The sequence below is a fragment of the Rhinolophus sinicus genome, chromosome 18, assembly GCF_057876585.1.
Source record: "Rhinolophus sinicus isolate RSI-liver-muscle chromosome 18, RSI-T2T, whole genome shotgun sequence".
Classification (NCBI taxonomy): Eukaryota; Metazoa; Chordata; class Mammalia; order Chiroptera; family Rhinolophidae; genus Rhinolophus; species Rhinolophus sinicus.
Window position 1 is genome coordinate 18265171 of NC_142518.1, and position 20119 is coordinate 18285289.

The 20119-nt window shown below is 37.2% G+C and overlaps 1 protein-coding gene across 1 annotated transcript; it reads left to right on the forward strand.

Moving 5' to 3' along the window:
* Positions 1-18317: 18317 nt before the first annotated feature.
* LOC109438178 (melanoma-associated antigen B18-like) lies at positions 18318-19352 on the forward strand. The gene has a single exon (XM_019717837.3). The coding sequence runs from the start codon at positions 18318-18320 to the stop codon at positions 19350-19352; it is 1035 nt and encodes a 344-aa protein (XP_019573396.2).
* The last annotated feature ends 767 nt before the right edge of the window (positions 19353-20119 follow it).

The window sequence follows — 20119 nt, forward strand, 5'->3', positions numbered from 1 at the left end:
ATAATTTTTGTATATATTCTACTTAATTGTTTACTGGTTTAATATTTGTGGCACTCTATGGGATATGAGGTCTGTAAAGCTATCGCATCTCAAGTGTAGGTTGATTTACCATGAAGCCAATGAACTTTAATTTCAGAGGTACTTACTTTACTTATGTTCATAAATTTATATTATTTTTATTTTCTTTAAGAGGGTTCCCAAATTTAGTAAGTATTGGGCCCCAGAAATCTGAATTTGCCTTGACCACTGTGCCCAACCTCCTGGTTCATAGAAACTGTGAGATAATAAATGGGTTTGTTTGTTAAGCAGCTAACTTTGTGGTAATTTGCTATGAAGCAATAGAAAACTAATACAATCACCAACGTCTGATGTAGTACCTATCACATTAAGAACTCAAAAATAGTTAATGAAAAGAAGGATTATATTTAGGCTCCTCTGGGCTCATTCTTGGTTTTCAGGGATCTAAACTGGAACAATTTAACTTGAAACTTTTTCTTAGTTTATCTTGTTTCAGTTTGTCTTATTAAACTAAGAATATTCTGAGCTTTGCTTTTTGTTCATCTAGAAGACTTTAGTACAATGGCATTTATTGCAATACACGTAATTTAATGTCTATAATTCTATTTTGGGGTTTTTTTCTTTTTCTGTTACCTTGTTGTTTCTTATCTATTTTTACTTTTGATTACTGAACTATGCCCTGCTTATGTTTAACTTTTTACATGGTTTGGAAGACAAAAGGGCAAATTCCAAAAAATAAGACAATAGACTAAGATAGAAAGGTCATTTATACCAGGCCCAGGGAAAAATATCAAATTCCTGAATTAAAATATAGCCAGATTCTGACATGAAGGAGATACCACTTTTAGTCAAGTTGTTCCCTGTTCCCAAAATGACCTCACCTACCTTCTCTGCTTGCTGATTTTTCAATTCTCACAATAACAGAAAGTCTTCCTAGAGTTACACCTGCCCCCCTCTTCTCACCCCACAAACTAGCTAATTCTACTATGGGCCACTTTAGCTCTCTGTAAGTATCTCTATCGAAGCACTCTCTCCAAGCATTCTTCTTTTTGTTTACTTACCTGTTCCCATGGAGAGATTACTAGCAACCTAAAAAATGGAAGAGTGTATTCCATGTCTGTATCTTCAGCACTAAACAGAATGCCTGGCAGCTTGGAGGGCTCAATATGTATTTGATGACTGGCTGGATAAGTAAATGAACTATAACTAGATTCCAGAGGAAGACATGATGGGCAGAAAAGGCTATAAAGAATGTAAGGCTTGATCTGAAACCAACAAATAAGTTGGCATTGACTTAGTGGAGAGGCAGCATGCTATGGAGAGGCAACAATCTGAGAACAGGTACAGAGGTGGGAGAGAGGAGGTATAAGGAGGTCTAATTCCTAGCATGAGAATGTGGCGTGCCGTTGCTGGTTCTGCCATGTAGGGGCTGTGTGTTGGGACCAGAGAGAGACCTTGAGAGAAGTTATGGGAGGCTCCCAGTGGACAGCCAGCAAAGAAGTAGGCATCCATCCTATACCCACAAGCAACTAATTCTGCCAACAATCCGAAAGAGCTTGGAAGCAGATTCTTTCCGAAGCCTTCCCAGTAGAGCCCAGCTAGCTGATACCTTGCTTTAGGCCTTGTGCAGCCAGGAGCAGAGACACCAGCTGAGCCAGCCTGGATGTCTTAACTATAGAATGTCTTTGCTTAGAGTCATGTGGACTGAACCCAGAGTTCGTCGGCCACCCTGGCCACTGCTCAGAGCCGTCCCTCTGCCACTTCTTCACAGCACCCCACCCTTGGACCATCCCAAGTCCCCCAGTGCAGCTCCAGTGTTGTGCTGTAAGGATGAGGTGGCAGGAATATTGGGAGCTGTGAGATTATGTTGGCAAGTAGATTTCTTAGGAGTGAGGATATTTAAGGCCTTAAATAGCAAATAGTGCTGTGTTTGTTTTGGATGCACGTAAGCAAAAAGAGAGCTATGGCTCTTACAGAGGTCAGAGGAGATTGTAATGTTTTCATTGAAGTGGTTGAGTCTTATTATACTTGTTTATTTTCATTTCTGAGAGTGTTATGCTGTAATTTCTTTCTGGTCTCGTTTTGTCACATAATTAACATGGCTCATTTGGACAGAATTGTTAGGAACATTAATTAAAATTATTATGCTCGTATTGACTGGGTGAGTGCTTTGCAGCATTTAAAGCTGGAGAAAAACTTTGGTAATTCGAAAACCTGGAAGACAAAAGCTTCAAACCATTCTTTATTTTTTATGCTTTCGCATCACATAAAGATATTGAGAAAACTGAGTTACTGTTGTTATTAATGTTAAATAATGTCTATTTAAGTGAAAGGGTAACTTATTTGAATGACAAAATGTTATATATTGCATTAAAAATACTCTCACTTTCAAAGAAGTTTAATTTTTTCCCCTTTAAGATACTAGTAAAAAGTTTAGTTATGAACTAAAACATATGGGAGGAAAGGCTTTTTAAAACTCCTTATATATACTTTCCAGCATTATAGAGTATATTTAGTGGAAAAAGAGAAAAGAATAACCTTTCACTTAGCAGTTAGTTTCCTTACAACCATGACTTAGAAACCTGAGGCTTCCAATTGTATGTTCTGAATGAGCTTCTCAACTTGATGCAACAGAAAGAACATAATTGCATTCTGCTGAAAATGGTTGAATTTTGATCAAGGATACCTGCCTTCATCACATAATTCCTCAGTAAACAAAATGAATGTTGAAACCTTTTTTCAAGATGATTTTATTGTGTTTTTTTATGTCAAAGTTTGAGGCCATATTAAAATCATCAAGTACTCATCCCTGAGCTCTGTTAAAGATGCAAGATGATCAATAAGGACTGACAATGAAGTAAACTTAGAAATTTGAAGAAGCCATGCAGAGGGCTGAGTTTCAGAAGTATCCTCCATGGAAAGTTCATTTTTTCATATAAATTATCTTAAATCCTTTTTTTCTCACAAGAGCGGGAACTATGACAAAGCAGAATACAGATATCATGACTCATGACTTTGACATCTTGCGAAGAAAACAGCAATGGTGGATTTAGCCATAAGGCAAACAAGCTATCCTTCCTTAAGTATCTCATTCCTCCAACAATTAAGGATACTCATGGCCTGCTCTGGCGCAACATTAAAGCAACATCCAAACTTTTGCAGATAGATTGTCTCCCAAAGTAGACCTAAGCAACTGTAGTGGAACTCCCATAGAGTCTCAGAACATGTCTGTGCCCAAGCATACCTCTGTTCAAGACAGTCAGCCAGGGCTCTGTAGCTGCTGAAATTGCCAGCTTTGCTAAAACATGATAGTCCCCAAATTTCCCTGTGTTCCAGCATCTATCACTATGAAACAAATCACTAAGTTGCTTAAAACAATAGCAATGTATTATTTCTTACAATTCTCTAGGTCAGGAATTCAGACAGGGTTTGGCTGGGCAGTTCTTCTGCTCCACATAACAGTGGCCGAATTTACTCTCTCAGCTGCATTTGGCTGGTAGCTGAGCCAGTCTGGGAGATACAAGAAGGCTTCACTCTCAGTGCTCCTCCACGTGGTCTCTCTACCCTTCTGTGCTGTCTCATCCTTCAGTTTTCTGCCCTAAGCTTCTTTACATCATGGATACTGACTTCCTGTAAAAGGAGAGCAGAAGGTATCTCTTCAAAGTGAGGCCTGGAACTCACACAGTGTCATACCTGCCATATCCTATTGGCCAAAGTATTTCACAAAGCCAGCTCAGATTCAAGAGGAGAGGAAATGGACTCCACCTCTTGATAATGTGCATAGAAAAAGGGAAAGAATTGCTGGTGGTCAACTTTGGAAACCAACCGAACACTGTATCTCTATGTTGGTTACTCAGAGTCCCAACTGGCCTTCCTCTTGTCTCTAGAGTAGCTATGGTGACCTCAAGAATATCTTCTGGCGATGTGCTATAAGCAAGTATAGGGCAATGTGGGAATTTATAGTTGAACAGATCTATAATTGAATCGTAGTTTTAACTCTTCTGAGTTAAGTAATGCAGTACAACAAATGACCCCTGAGCATTTATTGAGCATTGTTTCCCAAACCTATGAAATCTTGATAATATTGTTACCTTGGAGAGCTATAAGAATTAGAGACACATGTAAAGAGATTGACATATATCAGGTGCTTATAAATGGTTGTTGTTGTTATCCTTGTTATTATTAGATGAGTGATGGGAAATAGCTTTCTAGCATACTTCTACCTACAATTCTTTCTATTCAGAAGGTGAATTGAACAGCTAGATGAAAGCTGTGATGCTCTTCTGAGCCGTTGTAAATGACTGTGAGACACTCTGGCCTTCTAATGTCAGGAGCCTCTTAAATGGAAAGAAATCATAGAATTAAGGATATACCACACAGGATTTTAGGCTGACCCTGAAAGAGGTGGGAATTGCTTATCTCCACTTCCCTTCAACATAGGAATGGGGTAAGATCCTGAGAGGAAAATGGGTGGGCAGAATACCACAGGCCTCCTGTCAAATGCCTTGGTTACATAACTCAAGTAAATTAGGAATACAATTATATAAAGTAGACTCTCCATGTTGAAATATTATGATATAAATATAAAATAAATATATGTATATATTCTTTTCTAATTTATTACATATACCGGGGATGCCAAAAAAATGTATACACATTTTAAGCGATATTATCTATGCTCAAGCAGTTCGCCATAATCAGAAGTGTCTGGACGCTGGTGGTAACCACCTTGAGCACCTCTTGTCATTGCAGAAGTCAGACGTGACTTGTAGTCATCTTTTGTTATCGGTATATATTGAGTATTACAATTAATACAGTTTTTTCCTTTCTTAAAATGTGTATACATGTTTTTGGCACCCTCGGTATACACATATACATATACATATGCTTAAAAAGATTCATTCTGTTCACCTTCCCAAAGACAGTGATTTATTATTTTTGTTGTATGAATGAAAGGACATTCTACACACATAGTACATACTTCAAACAGGATCAGCTTCACGGGCATGCTACCTGTGCAGCAGAATAGGGGCCCATGCTGAGAAGGTCCCCCATGTGCTGAAAACGCTCCTGTCACCGTCTTGAAATCCTTAATAATTTTTGAACAACAGGCTCTGCATTTTCCTTTTTCAATGGGCCTGTCAAATTACTTAGCTAGTCCTGACTTCAATGGACTGTTAGCTATGAAATCATATAATTGTGATTAGAAATGTTTAATATGTTTATTTATATGTGCATATGAGTAAACAGGTACATGTATAAAATATTCATAGACAAAATGTCATTCAACCATTCAGCACACAACTATTGAAGGAAGATTTATACCTATATTAAGAATATATTACTTTATTATTTATTACTATGTTATTTTACATCTTTTTTATCAGGGAGAGAGAACGATCAAGAAGTTTTGTAGTTTACAAGACAGATGTTCCAAAGAAACATCTTGAAAGCTCTTTATTAGCTATTCATAGGAGGGCCAGTGACACGTAGATGCCTTCTCCCTAAGTGTCAACCCAGAGAGGTGTCTCTTGTGGCCCATTTAGTCCTCCATGTGCTCACTAAGCCAAGAATAGTTACCTTTATTGTCAGAAAAATCATTTTCGTTATGCAAAATAAAGTGATTCAACTGCCAAGAGCAATCTTCGTAACAAAAACAGCAGATCTTTTTTTTTCTTTTTTTACAAATAAAATTAAGTATAACAACCGTATGTTGAGTTTTAGGAATGATAAAATTCTCTTTTTGTTTTCTGTATATGATTTTAGGATTCCTTTCATTAGTGAATTAGAGTAATTCCTTTATGTAGATACATTTTAATATAAAACATTACGTGATTTCCAGAAACTTTCATATTTTGAAACTTAAAAAAATGGAACATAAGCAAGTGGTCAAATTAAGCAACTCAGTGAAGGCTGTGATAGTGAGGGAGGTCTCATGGTTCCCAGTGGCTTTCAAAATATAAACTAGTAAATCAAATTTCATTGTGTCCTCACAGAAAGTATCATGATAGCTCAGTCTCCATCACAGAACTGGGATTACTAAATGTTTGCTTCTAAGTAATGATAGTCCTGGTAAGGAAATTGCCAATCTTCAGCTTATTCAAAAATCCCACGTCTCTATTAAGCCCAATCAACAAATCTGCAGTTTGAATCCTGTTTTTACATCTCCCTGACAAATCTCTAATTAAAAATACAATGATTTTGAGTATTACACTAAGGCAGTGGATTGCAGTTTATGCCTTCTTGTTTCTAAATATTAACATGAAATTTCAGCATCTAGGGAGTCTGCCCCATCTTTTATAAATGTTGATAAAGAATTTCAGAAAAAAACTATAAGCAAAATCCCTGTATGTTTGTGAGAGAGCTTTGATTACATAGGTTTCTGGTATACACATACACTCAAGTTTTTGCATTATTTTTGAACACATAAGTCCTAAAGATATGGTAACCTTAAAACACTTTTATCTGTCTTATTTCGTTTAGCATGATAATCTCAAGATCCATCCATGTTGTCGCAAATGGCAGTATTTCAAGAACCATATGATTTCACTCATATGTGGGATATAAAACTGAAAGTAACAAACAAACAAGACAAACAAATAAACAAAAACTCAGACACAGCAACAGTTTAGTGGTTACCAGAGGGTAAGGGTGGAGGGTGGATGGTAGAAAAGGGTAAAGGGGATTAAATGTATGGTGATGGAAGGAGAACTGACTCGGTGGTGAACACACAATGTGATATATAGATGATATATTATAGAATTGTATACTTGAAACCTATGTAATTTTACTAACCATTGTCACCCCAATAAATTTAATAAAAGTAAAATAAAAAAAACGAAAACACTTTTAGCTACTTTACTATTTTCTTAGTGTAACAAGAAGTAGAAAGTAGTTTATGTTCTGGGGAATCTAATGCAATTTTGATTAAAGTATGGATGGTAGATAAGATTATTGTTGAGTAAATATTCACCTCTGACCTCCATTGCTCCCACCTAGATGGGAAAAGTATACATCCATGCTCCACTGATGTTAGGATTGGTCATATGATGCTTTTGCCAATGGGATGTTAGTGGATATGACATAAACCGAGACTTGAAATGTGCTTGTGTGATTGTGGGCTCGGGCTTGTTCTTGTACATATCGTACCATTGCCATGAGAAGAAGAGGCCACAGGTAGACCCAGGTGCAAAGAGAATGGGAGACACATGTAGCAGACTTGGACCCTAGCTTCAGCTTGGAGCCAAAACCAAGCAAACTTAGCCATGATCACAAAATTTAGCCAACCTGCAGAAGCATGAGAGAGAAATAAATATTCGATGTATGCATTGAATTTGGGCTTTTGGGGGGGAGCGGGGATTGTGATAATAGCTAATTGATTCAACAAACTATTCAAAGAACTACATGGGTATTTTTAAGCTCTTCCAAGGCAAAATATGGTTCCATATCTACTCAAACAAGATATATTAGACTCATTGCTAGAATTGTTAAGCTGAGACTTTAAACATGAGATTACTTGAAAATAACATTCTCTATAAAAAGTGTTTATGCAAAATTACTAAGCATTTATATAAAAATGAGCATAAATTTCAATTGTCTTATATCATCAACAATATGTTCATTCTGACATTCACTAATTTTTTTAATGTCTGTTATAAGTTACCAGGTCATGTGAGCATCATTTAGACCCCTATGCAGGTGTACATAGGAGTTCAATAGGCACAGGAAAGAAGATGCATCTGGGAACTTTCTGACACATTCTTGTCACCTTCATTTCACGTTGTTTCAGTTGATTACTGTACTCTTTCCTACTGCCTTAGCTATCTCCAGAAGCTTTACTACTATTACTACCCACTGCACTTCTCCAGAAGCTTTACTACTATTACTATTCACTGCACTTCTCTACCTCTATTTTACTACTTGCTGTTTTTACAGCATTTTAAATAGTGTCACCAAGAAGAAAATTCTCATAGAAAACCTATCTTTCTTAATTTAGGGCAATTTGGTTCCTGGGAATAGGAGAAAAGAATGGTAAAATTTTACCACTATACTCTGTGAAATGTATGTTCTATTGACTTCAGGCAAATCACTTAGCTTCATTGTGCCTCAGTTTCCTTCCTCATCCACAAGATGGGGAAAATAATATATACCCATACTCCTCAGCTTTGAGATGATCAAATGATGTGTCTAAAATACTAACATAAGTCTTATTTTTTCTTCTTTATTTAGCGGCAGTTTCAGCCATATTGATTTTTCTCATTACAAAATCCCTGCTTTTCACTATTTCAATAATATATCTCTTGTATAGTCTGCCAGTAAATAAAAATGCATTTCCTCTTTACAGAAGCAAGGAAACATTTTATATGGAAAACTTTTTTTCTAAATTTCTATTTTAGCATTGCTATTATGGATATGCTTGAGTGTAAGTTTATTGCCACACAATGGTACAAATGGTCCAAAATAGATCTTGTCGTCAATGAACAGATTGCAGTTATGATTGATACATTTGCACCAGGGTTGTGTTTCATAAAATATGTATGTTGTTTTGTTTTGTTTTGTTTTGTTCTTTTTTATTTCTCCACAATGTTTTTGTTTGAAGTTGATGTGTCTGATCAGCTATATCTTAGTCATCGCTACATGACCTTTTCTGGTGTTTGTCGTTGGGCTATTTATCCAGTCATCAGTTCAAGAACAAGTAAAAGGAAATAAAAAATAGTTTCATTAAATAGTAAACAGTTGGACATAGAAGTATAAAAGCAAACGGTTGGTTAAAACCATTTTTGAGATTTGCAAATGTTATCTCTGGATTATATACTTCTTGTATATATTTTTATTATCTATCCCGTACCTTACTGCCACGAATAGCTCAGAGATTTCTTACTGTTTAGTTAAATTCCTCTACACCTTTAAAAATGTCAAATCATAAAAACTGAGTTAAAAAAAACCAAACCCAGTTGCTAAGATAAAACTCAAGACCTAGATTAAAACTAAAGTTTAATGGGAAATACTTATTTTGATTTAAAAGCCCAATGTCCTTTATGAATAACTTCTTTAAAATGACAATAAATGTCCACATGCCTCAGTAGTTATAACAACATTAAATCTAGATGCAATAGAACCTGAAATTAATGTTTCTGGAGAGTTTCTTAAATGCTGGAAAAGCATGACTTTAAGCAATGAAGAACTTAATTACTTCAAAACTTGTTGATTCATTCTGAGAAAATAAATTTTTAAATATCATACTCATCCTAAGGCTCAGCTGGTATCTTACATTATACATAATATGAGTACGACAGACCCCATAAACCATGTGCCACTGAAAGTAGACAAGGACCTCTCTAATGTAAATACCAAACATTACACATTAATCACAATATGCTTTGCCATCAATTTTACATTTACATATAAGTACAATGCATACAATCATTTTTTCTTTTAAATGAATTTTAAGTACATTTAAAAAACACACATTATGCTTATAGACATTGACATTTTTAAAAGCTGTTCAAGTTGAAATTAAATTAGAATAAACCAGTTAATATTCATTTTAATAGGAACCCAAATGACTCAGTCTAGGAAAAGCCGATAATGAGTTGTTCTACTTCACCATCATAATGTACATTTAATGTGTTGCCCTTCACATAGCAACATGACGCCACCATCAACAGAACATACACTTTGCGCTGTTTTTCAAATGGTGATAATGAGTTTTTTCTGTAGCAAATACAGTATAGAACTGTATTTTGCCAAGTTCTCTAGATGCCATAACTAGAGGTACTGAGTATATAGGTTTAACTCTTCATGAAATGATTTATTTATTCATGATTTTATTATGCTTGTAGTTTAACAGTATGCTGAATGGATTAATTTATTCATTAACATTGAATGAGAACTTACTATCTCTGCTAATTAAGAGTAAAAATGTTTATTGGGTACTTATAGTAATTGCAAGCTCTGGCACCAAAATATTAATTTTTATGTATATGCAATTGAATTAGGGGTGATTAAATTATTTTCTATAGATTCTACATCTTCTATAATGTGTATGCTTCTCTACCCATTCTTTAAATGTTGGATTGCCTTCATGTTTCTTATCTCATTCTGTACTCTCTTCCTTGCCCATCTCATTCATGTTCATTGCTTCCATTCTCAAGTAGCTGCTCACGACTTTAGATGTGCATCTCAAGGCCAGAACCCTCCACTCATATTGAAACTTCACATATATTTCTGCTTACCTGATATTTTCATTTGAATATTTATCAAAGGTGCTTGAAACACAACCCTTCTTAAATTGAACTCACAACCATGCCTCCAAATTTCAATCATTCGTATCATACCCACTCTTGGTAAATTGTCCACTTGCAGAATTCCCACTCTCAGAAGGACATGCCAGGGATATAAGCAGGCATTTTTGACACTGTCTTCTCCTACATCATCCATATGCAAACTAGCACATAAGTCCTGCAAATTCTATTCATACATGGCTTTCTAATCTATCCAAATTTCTCCATCTCCAATGTTACAATCCTGGAATACTGTACAAGTATCCGGAATTTTCTTTCTTACATGTTTTTGTTTATTTTGTTTTTGTTTTGCTTCCCTTTACCTGTTTTCTACATTGCAGTCCCAGTGATCTTTATAAAAATGCATATCTGATTGGGTAACAACCCTGCTTTAAAACCTTTACTGCTTTTATTTTGCATTTTTACTACACTTTCCCCATTAACTTTTACACTCAAGCCAAAGTGGTCTTCTTCCAGACCACTGAGTGCACCAAGCTTATTCTTCAATCAGATCTTGAAGAAACAGCCTTCAAACCTTACCCCACCCTTGTTAATCTTACTCACATTCATCCTTTTTTTTAGGTTAAAATACTATTTCTTCAGGACAGCCTTCCCAAACTTACTGAATCACATAATATCCTATTATTTTATATCCCTGTCCTTCTCCTTGATAACCTTTATTTAACAGTTTGTAATAAATGTATACGTGTGTCTATTGGATTTATATCTGTCTCTCCCACTAGATGATAAGCTCCCTGAAGGCAGGATCTGCCCACATTTGCTCACCATTTTATCCTCAGCTCCCAGCACAGTACATGGACAAATAATTTGCCAATAAATGTTAAGGATTATAATATTTTGTATTCAGAAAAATGTTAAAGTAGGAATGAAATATATGAAGTCAACTTGGTATTCAAAGTGCATAGAATCATATCATGTTCACTTGCTATAAGAATGCATAAATCTGACTTTGAGATTCTACTTTTGACTTGAGTAAAACAGACAGCTAATTGTCCACCAGATAAAAAGAGCAGTTTCTCATAAATAAAAGAGCTAAGCTAAGAGCATATTTCCTAAGGGTCTGTTCAACTGAATGCTTAAGATGATTGATTCCATCATGAACAATGTCCTCAACAATAAATAACATGTTTTCCTTACAATGACTTTAATACTAGTTTATAGTTGAGACCAATTTTTAACCATCATTCTGATTATCAAAACAATGAATAATATTGCAAAGAAAATAAAAACAAAGTAAAGGCTAAAACAGAATATATTGAACATGGTTGATTGCAATACATAAACTAAATAAAGTTTTCTTATCCACTGTTAAGAGATCTTTGCCAATTCTGACCATAAAAATACTTCTTCTGACACCCCTCTTCTCTATCTCTTTTCAGTCAAAGACTTTGGTATCTTCAGGACTTTGGTCAAGTTCCTGGTTTAATAAATATAACCTAAATGGATGAATGAAAGCTTCTTATTCTTATGAGACTCAGTTTGTTTGCCCGTATAATCCAATTAATATTTGGTTAGTGCAAAAGTGATTGTGGTTTTAAAAGTTTAAAAACGACTGCAAAAATCGCCATTACTTTTTCCACCAACCTAATAAAACCTATACCACAGGCTAAGTATGGTAATGCACATAGCACACTTTCTTGCACATCACAGGTCCTCAATAATAAGAATTATTATTGTTTTTATTTTAAAAAATTTGTTCAACCTGTTACCCTTTCCCCTCATCTCTCTGTGTCTCGTGAACAGATGCTTTAGAGAATGGGGTAGGGAAACCTGTGTGCCCCATTCCGTCATTCATTTACACCTTAGATTTAGAGAGCAGTCTGGGAAACGAGGCTAATTAAATTTTTCTAGTCACAATCACTTTTTTCTTAGGACTCATCTCACTTGTCTTATAGTAGCTGATAACTTGTCTTCCCATTCCTTCTTATCTACCCCATGAGCGCACACAGATACACTGAGAGGGTTAGTTCTAACAGTCCATTAAGAGTGAAAATAAAAAGAAACAAATTAACAACAAATCAAATCTTAATTGATCAGATTTTAAATGCTCCAAATACCCCAGTATACATTCAGAGCTTTCAAACAGTGTTTTCTTCACAGGTAAAATACACACACACACACACACACACACACACACACACACACACACACTGTTTATATATAACTTTAGTAACTCGTAGCATCTAAACTAACCAAAACTTTCTCTGCTTGGTAGGCATCCTTTAATTTTATTCTTAATTTTGTTCAGAGATTTCTAACAATACTTCTTTTACAGATAAAATACACAAGCCCCTTATGTTTAAGTTAATTAAACTAGTCTCTTTCATAAGCACCATTTTTTTCATCCTTAAATCCCTATAATTTTCCCATTTTCAGCCAAGGAAAATTTTAGCAACTATCTGGTCATGACTTACATACTATCATTATTATACTATTATTATTTATGTTACTATGTTTGTTTGGCAGATTATACCTTTCCAAAGGAAGTAATGCCATTCCACTTGAAATTCCTTTTATATTACTTATTCATTTCTTATAAAATCTAAAATTCTTTTCTGTTTTTAGTAAGCGCCAGTGATAATAAATACGTATAATAGGCTAGTCCAACAACCTCTTACAATGGAAACTGAGGCCAAGACTAGTAAAGGTCAAGTTTAAAGGCACACTGGAGATAAGCCATCACTGAAGCCCAGATGTCCTGGTTTTGTCTTCCATGCATCACTCCTTATGTTGTTATATGACCATTGCTATCCCTCTGAAAATGCTAGGATGTTAGAGTGATTTATTGCTTCTTACATTCAAAATTACTGTAATTGAAAGAAGAATGAATGAGTTGTAAACCCTGCTGATTTCCATTTAGTACACTGAAGACATATAGGAGGGCTGATACATTACTGCATACCTCACTCTTGGTGTGGTGCTTAGCCTTATGTGTATTTATTAAATAAATGATAAGCAGAATGCAAGTAGTTCCAGAGTTGATGAAACAACATGAAGACATTAATGATGAAACAACAGACACTGCGAAGCTCGATGTTTGAATGCAGCATTTCAGTTTGGGGATTAGAGGCCTAAATTTTGCCTATCGTGGCAAATATTCCATTTAAGTAGTTGCCTGATGGATGCTAACAGCCACAAGGCACAATTGTTTTAAAGAAGGTAAAAAAAATAAATGAACCCATAGCATTAGAGACTTTAAGAGGTTTCGTTCTAAATTTAATACAGTATATGCAACTTGGGAGTTCCAAGTACTGTTATGGTTAGAAATTCCACATCATTTATTTTTTCTTGGTGTGACAGGCAGAATTTTAAAATTATGCCCAGTGGCTCATACCCATGTACAGTCGCCTCCCGTTGAGTGCAGAAAGGACCTGTGAATATGATGGGGTATCAATCCCACAATTAGGTTATGTTACATGGCACAGATGACTTTAAGAAGGGAAGATTATTCTCGGACTTGACCTAATCAGGTGAGCCCTTAAAAGGGGCAAGACTCCTTCTTCCCAGGGAAAGGGATTTAAAGTTCTGGGGAGTCTACATGAGGGAGATTCTTCATTGCTGGCTTTGAAAATGGTGAGGGCCGCATGGCAAGAGTGCGATCAACTTCCAGGAGCTAACAGTGGCCCCTAGCGGACAGCCTCAAGGACATGGGGACCTCAGTCCTACAGTCACAAGCAACTTGATTCTGCCAACAACCTGAATCCTTGACGTGGATCCTTACCCACAGCCTCCTGATAAGAATGCAGCCCAGCCAACAGGACACCTGAGAGTGAGGACCTGAGCAGAGCATGCCAACGATCTTCACCTAGACTACTGACCGACAGAATTCAAAATTTCAATCCAAGAAATATTTCTAAACAACTAGTAATTTGCAAACTTTACAAATTATTTTCTCACACACACTTTTATTTAATCATCCCACCAACTCAGTAAAAAGAATATCCTTATTCTCCACTCTGATTTTTTTTTAACAGTCTCATATAGGGTGATTTTATTGCTCAAGATCACAAAGGCAGACTGTGAAATAATGCCTAAGATTTAAAACAAGGCAAGGTATAATTAAGTAACAGTGCTCTTAAAAGTATGAGGCCAGAATCAGTATTAAACACTTAAGACTCACCAGGACTGGGGCTAGGGTGAGGCAGGTGAAGCATTCATCTTGAGTTCAAAATTTAAGGTAAGGGATGGACCAAAAAAATCTCAGGAACCAAGATAAATTATGTTTTAATTCTATATTTTTAAAAATCAAAATTAATGCCAAAAATCCATGCTGAGAAAATATCACACTTTTAAATGAACACACCATCCATGGGCTAAAAAACAAAAGGGTCAAACAAGTCACGTACTCGCTGTCAGGGTCATGCAAATACAGGGTCATATCCTGTCTTTATTTAAAACTTTTATATTTTGTTCTTTCCTCCTCTTGAACCTTAATCCTGGCCCTTCCTCAATAACCTGTGCCCTTTGAGACTTCCTTATCTTTCATTTACTAGGAGGTATTCACATGTTTTCCTATTTCTGAAATAAACTCTCTACTCAGTTATTTTGGTTGCCTGGAAAGTGGCAAAGTTAAGTGTTTAAAAATATAGTTCTCATCATCTGACAAATTGGTTCCTGGCTATTTCAGTCTGAGCTTGGTGTCAAAAGGTATTGGGCTCATTGAAGACGGTGAACCAATTCTCTGAAATAGCCTCAATCACCGATATGTCCTGTTTCTCCTTAATATCGTTATCTTGGCTGGAGCTGATGTCTTAGGGAAAGAGACATGGGGATGAGGAAGCCTTTAGAATGTCAGTCCTTCATTGGCAGTGTGGCCGTTGAAATGGTAGAAAGAGTATTGGAAGCATTGGGTTTAAGGGTAGACAACTTGTCTAAGTTGGACTGGAGCAGAAGGTAAAAGTGGACAAGGTCTTCAGCCACTGAAAGGCTAAAGTTGTTGTCAAGGGCCAAATTACTCTAGATGACTTCTTCTGCTTGAGAAGGTGTTATGTTATCATATCACTCAGGGTGGAGCAGGATAGGTGGACGGACAGCGGGAGAGGGAGGCGATGATAAATAAAGAACTCTAATATAGGTCGAACAACTGACTGGTGACAAACCCGGTTTATAACCTAAGACTCCTTACGCATAATTTGAGTGTCTTTGCTCTACATTGTTCTATTTTTCAAGGCTTATTAACTTAGAAACATGTCCCAAAAACTACCTACTCAAGAAGTAAATATTCAAAAATCTCAATATTTAATGTACTAACAAGTGAAAGGATAAGTTGGCAAATTTATTTTAATAAATTGAGAAAACATATTAGCATATTTATTCAAACAAATTAGATATTTTTGCACCAATCACATTAATAGTGTCTTGATATGAAGTCCATTAGGACAGCCCTGTATTAAATAAGTTTGTGAACACAGAGGAAAGAGTGCCATAGTTTGTTTTTTATTTCTACATAAGCTAAGATAGTAACGATACTCATACCACTTGACATATCTACATTAGAATTTATAAAGAAAAAGTAAAACTCGACCAGCATAGTGACTGGTTAGCTATATAGAAAAAAACATAGAAATTATGTCCTTTCAAAGAAAACTAGTTTTGAATAAACCATGGTAAAATTTTCTGTTTTCCAATATTATAATTATCTGTAAGCACAAGTAATATATGTCATGTGACAAAGACTAGTGTCTGAACATTGACTATTCCAATGCTTATCATTAACAATTATTAATAACAGATGAATTATCAACCACTTATGAACTGGTTTAGTTCTCAAGTAAGAAATTTTTGTTATTTAAAATTACAAAAAATATAATACAATTTTGAGCTAAAGAGTTTTCTGATATTAATTAGACAAAGAGAGACTTAGCTTTCTTGCTCTATCTATGTATATATCTATCTCTCCAGGCAATAAAATGAGGCAATTGTAAGGCTCACCTCAAGAAAACAAAATGAATTTTCTACCTACCGATATATTTCAGCTAATAATCTCAGAAGGAATGATAGTTACAATTCAGCAGCTCCCAATGGGTTAACGGGGGACAGTGGTGATCCTCAATGACTGCCAACGTCACCACAAAGGAAACAATAGACATGTATCTCCTAATGAAATTTTAGTGCCACCTCTGAAATGGTTTTGCCAACCAAAAGAATTGGAATTCATTATGTTAACAGAGAGAGAAGAAAAAGCATTTGATCATGTGTGGAAATAAAGAAAAAACCCTTTGATAAAAATTCAACACCACTTTATGGTAATAACTTTTAGCAAACTTACATTAGAATGGATTTTCCATATTGTAGAATCAAAAGCAAACATATGTAAGTGTGAAACGTTAGACACATTCCCAATAAAATCCACAACAGGACACAAAGGTATGGTACCAATTCTATTGTTCAAACCTGGACTGGATTGCATAGCCAGTGTACAGCCATGCACAGGGATACAAAATAAAAGTTATGAATAATGAGAAGAAAGAGATAAAAATGACCCTCTAATGAAAAACTCCAAATAAATTGGCTGCCAAATATTCAAATGCATAAAAAACTTCAGGAAGCTTGTGTAGAAGATGACTATAGCAAAACCAGGAGTCTTGCCACACAAAATAAATAGCTAATTAGAATGTGTAATGAAAAATGTACTGTTTAAAACAGCAGCAATATCCAAAATATACATACAATGAGAACTAACAAAAATGTACATGATCTTTATGGAAGCAAATGTAAAAATATTACTGATAAACTTAAGTAAAATAAATCTCATCTAGAGCACTATACTACCGTATTTCCCCGAAAATAAGACTGGGTTTATATTAATTTTTGCTCCAAAAGACGCATTAGGGCTTATGTTCAGGGGATGTCATCCTGAAAAACCATGCTAGGGCTTATTTTCCAGTTAGGTCTTATTTTTGGGGAAACATGGTATGTTTATTCATGGTGAGCATAATATTGTACAGATGTCAATTCTCCTTAAATTATTTACAGATATGTGCCTTACCTGATAAGTTTGTCCTCGCGTCAGCAGATGAGTGGTAGCCCAGCACCTAAAGGCATCAAGGTAAGACACTGAGTGAGGACTGAGGGGAGAACCCACCTCAAAATAACGGGCCACAAAGGGCCCCCTACTGTCAGTCTTGGGATGTCCCAGGAATGGTTGCTAAGCTCAGGTTCCTGCTTATTTCCTAATGGAAGTTCCTAGGGAAATGAGAGCCTTGGTCTGAGGCCAGCTGACGCAGGTCCCCAGAGGGAGGAGTCCCAGGACCTGTCAGGAGTCAGGAAAGACCCCTGTGTGAGTTCTGTGTGATGCCTGTGCAACCCAGAATGGAGTGGGGGTGCCCCCACCAGAACCCGACCGGAGAGGTTATTCTGGGAAGTTCAGGTGGGCATGGCCAAAAGTGCTCACCCTGACTTCCTCCTCCACTGCTGTGGTGCTTGAGGTTTTGGTCCAAGAGGTGTGGCCTCACTTCAGCAGGGGGAGGAGTCCTAGAATTGGACAGGTGTCGAGATAACTAACATTTGTCAGAACTGAAGGGACACACTCCTCCCAGAACTGAGGCAGCCCCACAGAGCCCCGCCCTCCTCTGACATGCTCCACCCTCCTGTCAACTTCCCATGGCTCACGCATAGCAGTTAGATGTAACACCCCCTCACTTCCACCTATGGTATTGGCGAGATGGAAAGCCTCGGTCTGAAGAGGCAGCCTCAAGTCAGCAGAAGGAGTCAAAGGACCGGTTAGGAGTTAAGTTTAATATCCTGGGTTAGAACTGAGACCAACCAGTCCCCACAGAACAGAGGAGGTCCCTAGAGTCCCTTCCACCCCTGTCTTGTAGGTTCCTAAAACAATACCCTTAAGGGAACCAGCAGAGGCAGCTTTTCTTGGAGCCAAGGTAGAATCTCTCTACTGGGGCTGTGCACACCACCATCTCTTCCTCTGCCTTCTAGGGTGACCTGTTCATCAATCTCCCTGTTTGAACCACCTGCCTGCTGTCTGTGACTAGAGTCATTATGCCACGAGGTCAGAAGAGTAAACTCCGAGCCCGTGAGAAACGCCGCCAGGCCCGTTGTGAGAGGCAGGGTCTGGAGAGTGCTCAGGCTATTGCAGAAGAGGAAGGAGTGTCCCTCTCTACGGCCCATCCTCTCTCTGAGACCAGGCCTGAGAATTTGCCTGATGCTGGACTACCCAGCGCTCCTGCAAACCCTCAGGGAACCCCATCTACCACCAATACCACTGAGGCTGTTTCATGCACCAATTCAGAGGAAGGTGCCAGCAAACAAGATGAGGAAAGCCAAACATCCTCACAGAGCACAAAGAATTTCTACAGAGATCCTTTAAACAAGAAGGTGGTTTTATTGGTGCAGTTCCTGCTGCAGAAGTATCAAAACAAGGAGCCCATTATGAAGGCAGACATGATAAAGTTTGTTAACAAAAAGTACAGGCTTCATTTCAATGAGATCCTCAGGAGAGCCTCTGAGCACATGGAGCTGGCCTTTGGTGTTGATTTGAAGGAAGTGGATCCCATCAGGCACTGCTATGCCCTTGTCAGCAAAGTAGACATCTCCTCCGATGGATTGATGAATGAAGAAGAGACCATGCCCAAGACTGGCCTCCTGATGATTGTGTTGGGCGTGATCTTCATGAAAAGCAACTGCGCCACCGAGGAGGAGATCTGGCAAGTGCTGAATATGATGGGCGTCTATCCTGACAGGAGGCACTTCATCTATGGGAATCCGAAGAAGGTCATCACAGATTTGGTGCAGCTGAAGTACCTGGAGTCCCGCCAGGTGCCCGGCAGTGATCCTCCACGCTACGAGTTCCTGTGGGGCCCAAAAGCCCTCGCTGAAACCAGCAAGATGAAAGTGCTGGAATTTTTGGCCAAGATCCATGACACCGTTCCGAGTGCCTTCCCATCCTGGTATGAAGAGGCTTTGCGAGATGAGGAAGAGAGAGCACAGGCCCGAGTAGCAGCCAGGGCTCGCATTGCTTCCGTTGCCAGTGCGCGCTCCTGGGCCCTGGCCAGCAGCTCCTCCCACACTAAGTGAAGTCTGACGCAAGTTCTTCTCTGTTTCCTTGAACAGGTGTGTCAACATTCTAATACTGGAGGGCCAGGATGGGGCTGAAAAGTGTACATCATCATTGTTTGTATTGTATATTGGTAACTTATAATTTCACCTTCCCTCCCCCCGACCCCATTTTCTTTGTTTCAGGTTGTTTTACATGTTGAAGTCTAAGGCAGATTGTTTTCTTTGTGGAAGAAAAGAACAGTCAACGTTCAAAGTAGTGGATGGCCAGAGTGGGTCTGGAGGGAACACAGTGTATATCATTGTTGTGTTCCTGTTCAATATGGTAAACTTTAGTTTTAACTTTCTTCTTTCTTCCTTTCTTTGGTTACATTTCAGATGTTGATTCTTTAATAGAAGGGTTAAATTATTTCAGAATCTAAATTTATTAATGATTTTAGTTACATGTTTATTGCTGTTTAATGAATTTAAGATTAGGAGTTTTATTATTGTGTAAAACAAATTGGGAAACCTTTCATACTTACTGAGCCAGAACAACAAAACAATGGCATTGTAATAGGCATTTTCTTGGAAATGTGAAAAATTTAGCAGTAAAATTATCAGGATCAAAAAATAGAGGGAGAAAAAAGTAAAAGATGTTCAGTTCTTGGTGTCCCTTATTCATTTTGGTCTGTTGTTTATAAAAATAAAAGCTACATACCTGGATTTGCTTAGCTTACTAAAGAAAGTAGGAGGCATAAAGTGTTTATAAACTAGAATTCATGTGCTCACTGGCTCATTTGTTTCCC

Coding starts and splice junctions, on each gene's coding strand:
- LOC109438178 (XM_019717837.3), top strand. CDS start 18,318: ATGCCACGAGGTCAGAAGAGTAAACTCCGAGCCCGTGAGAAACGCCGC.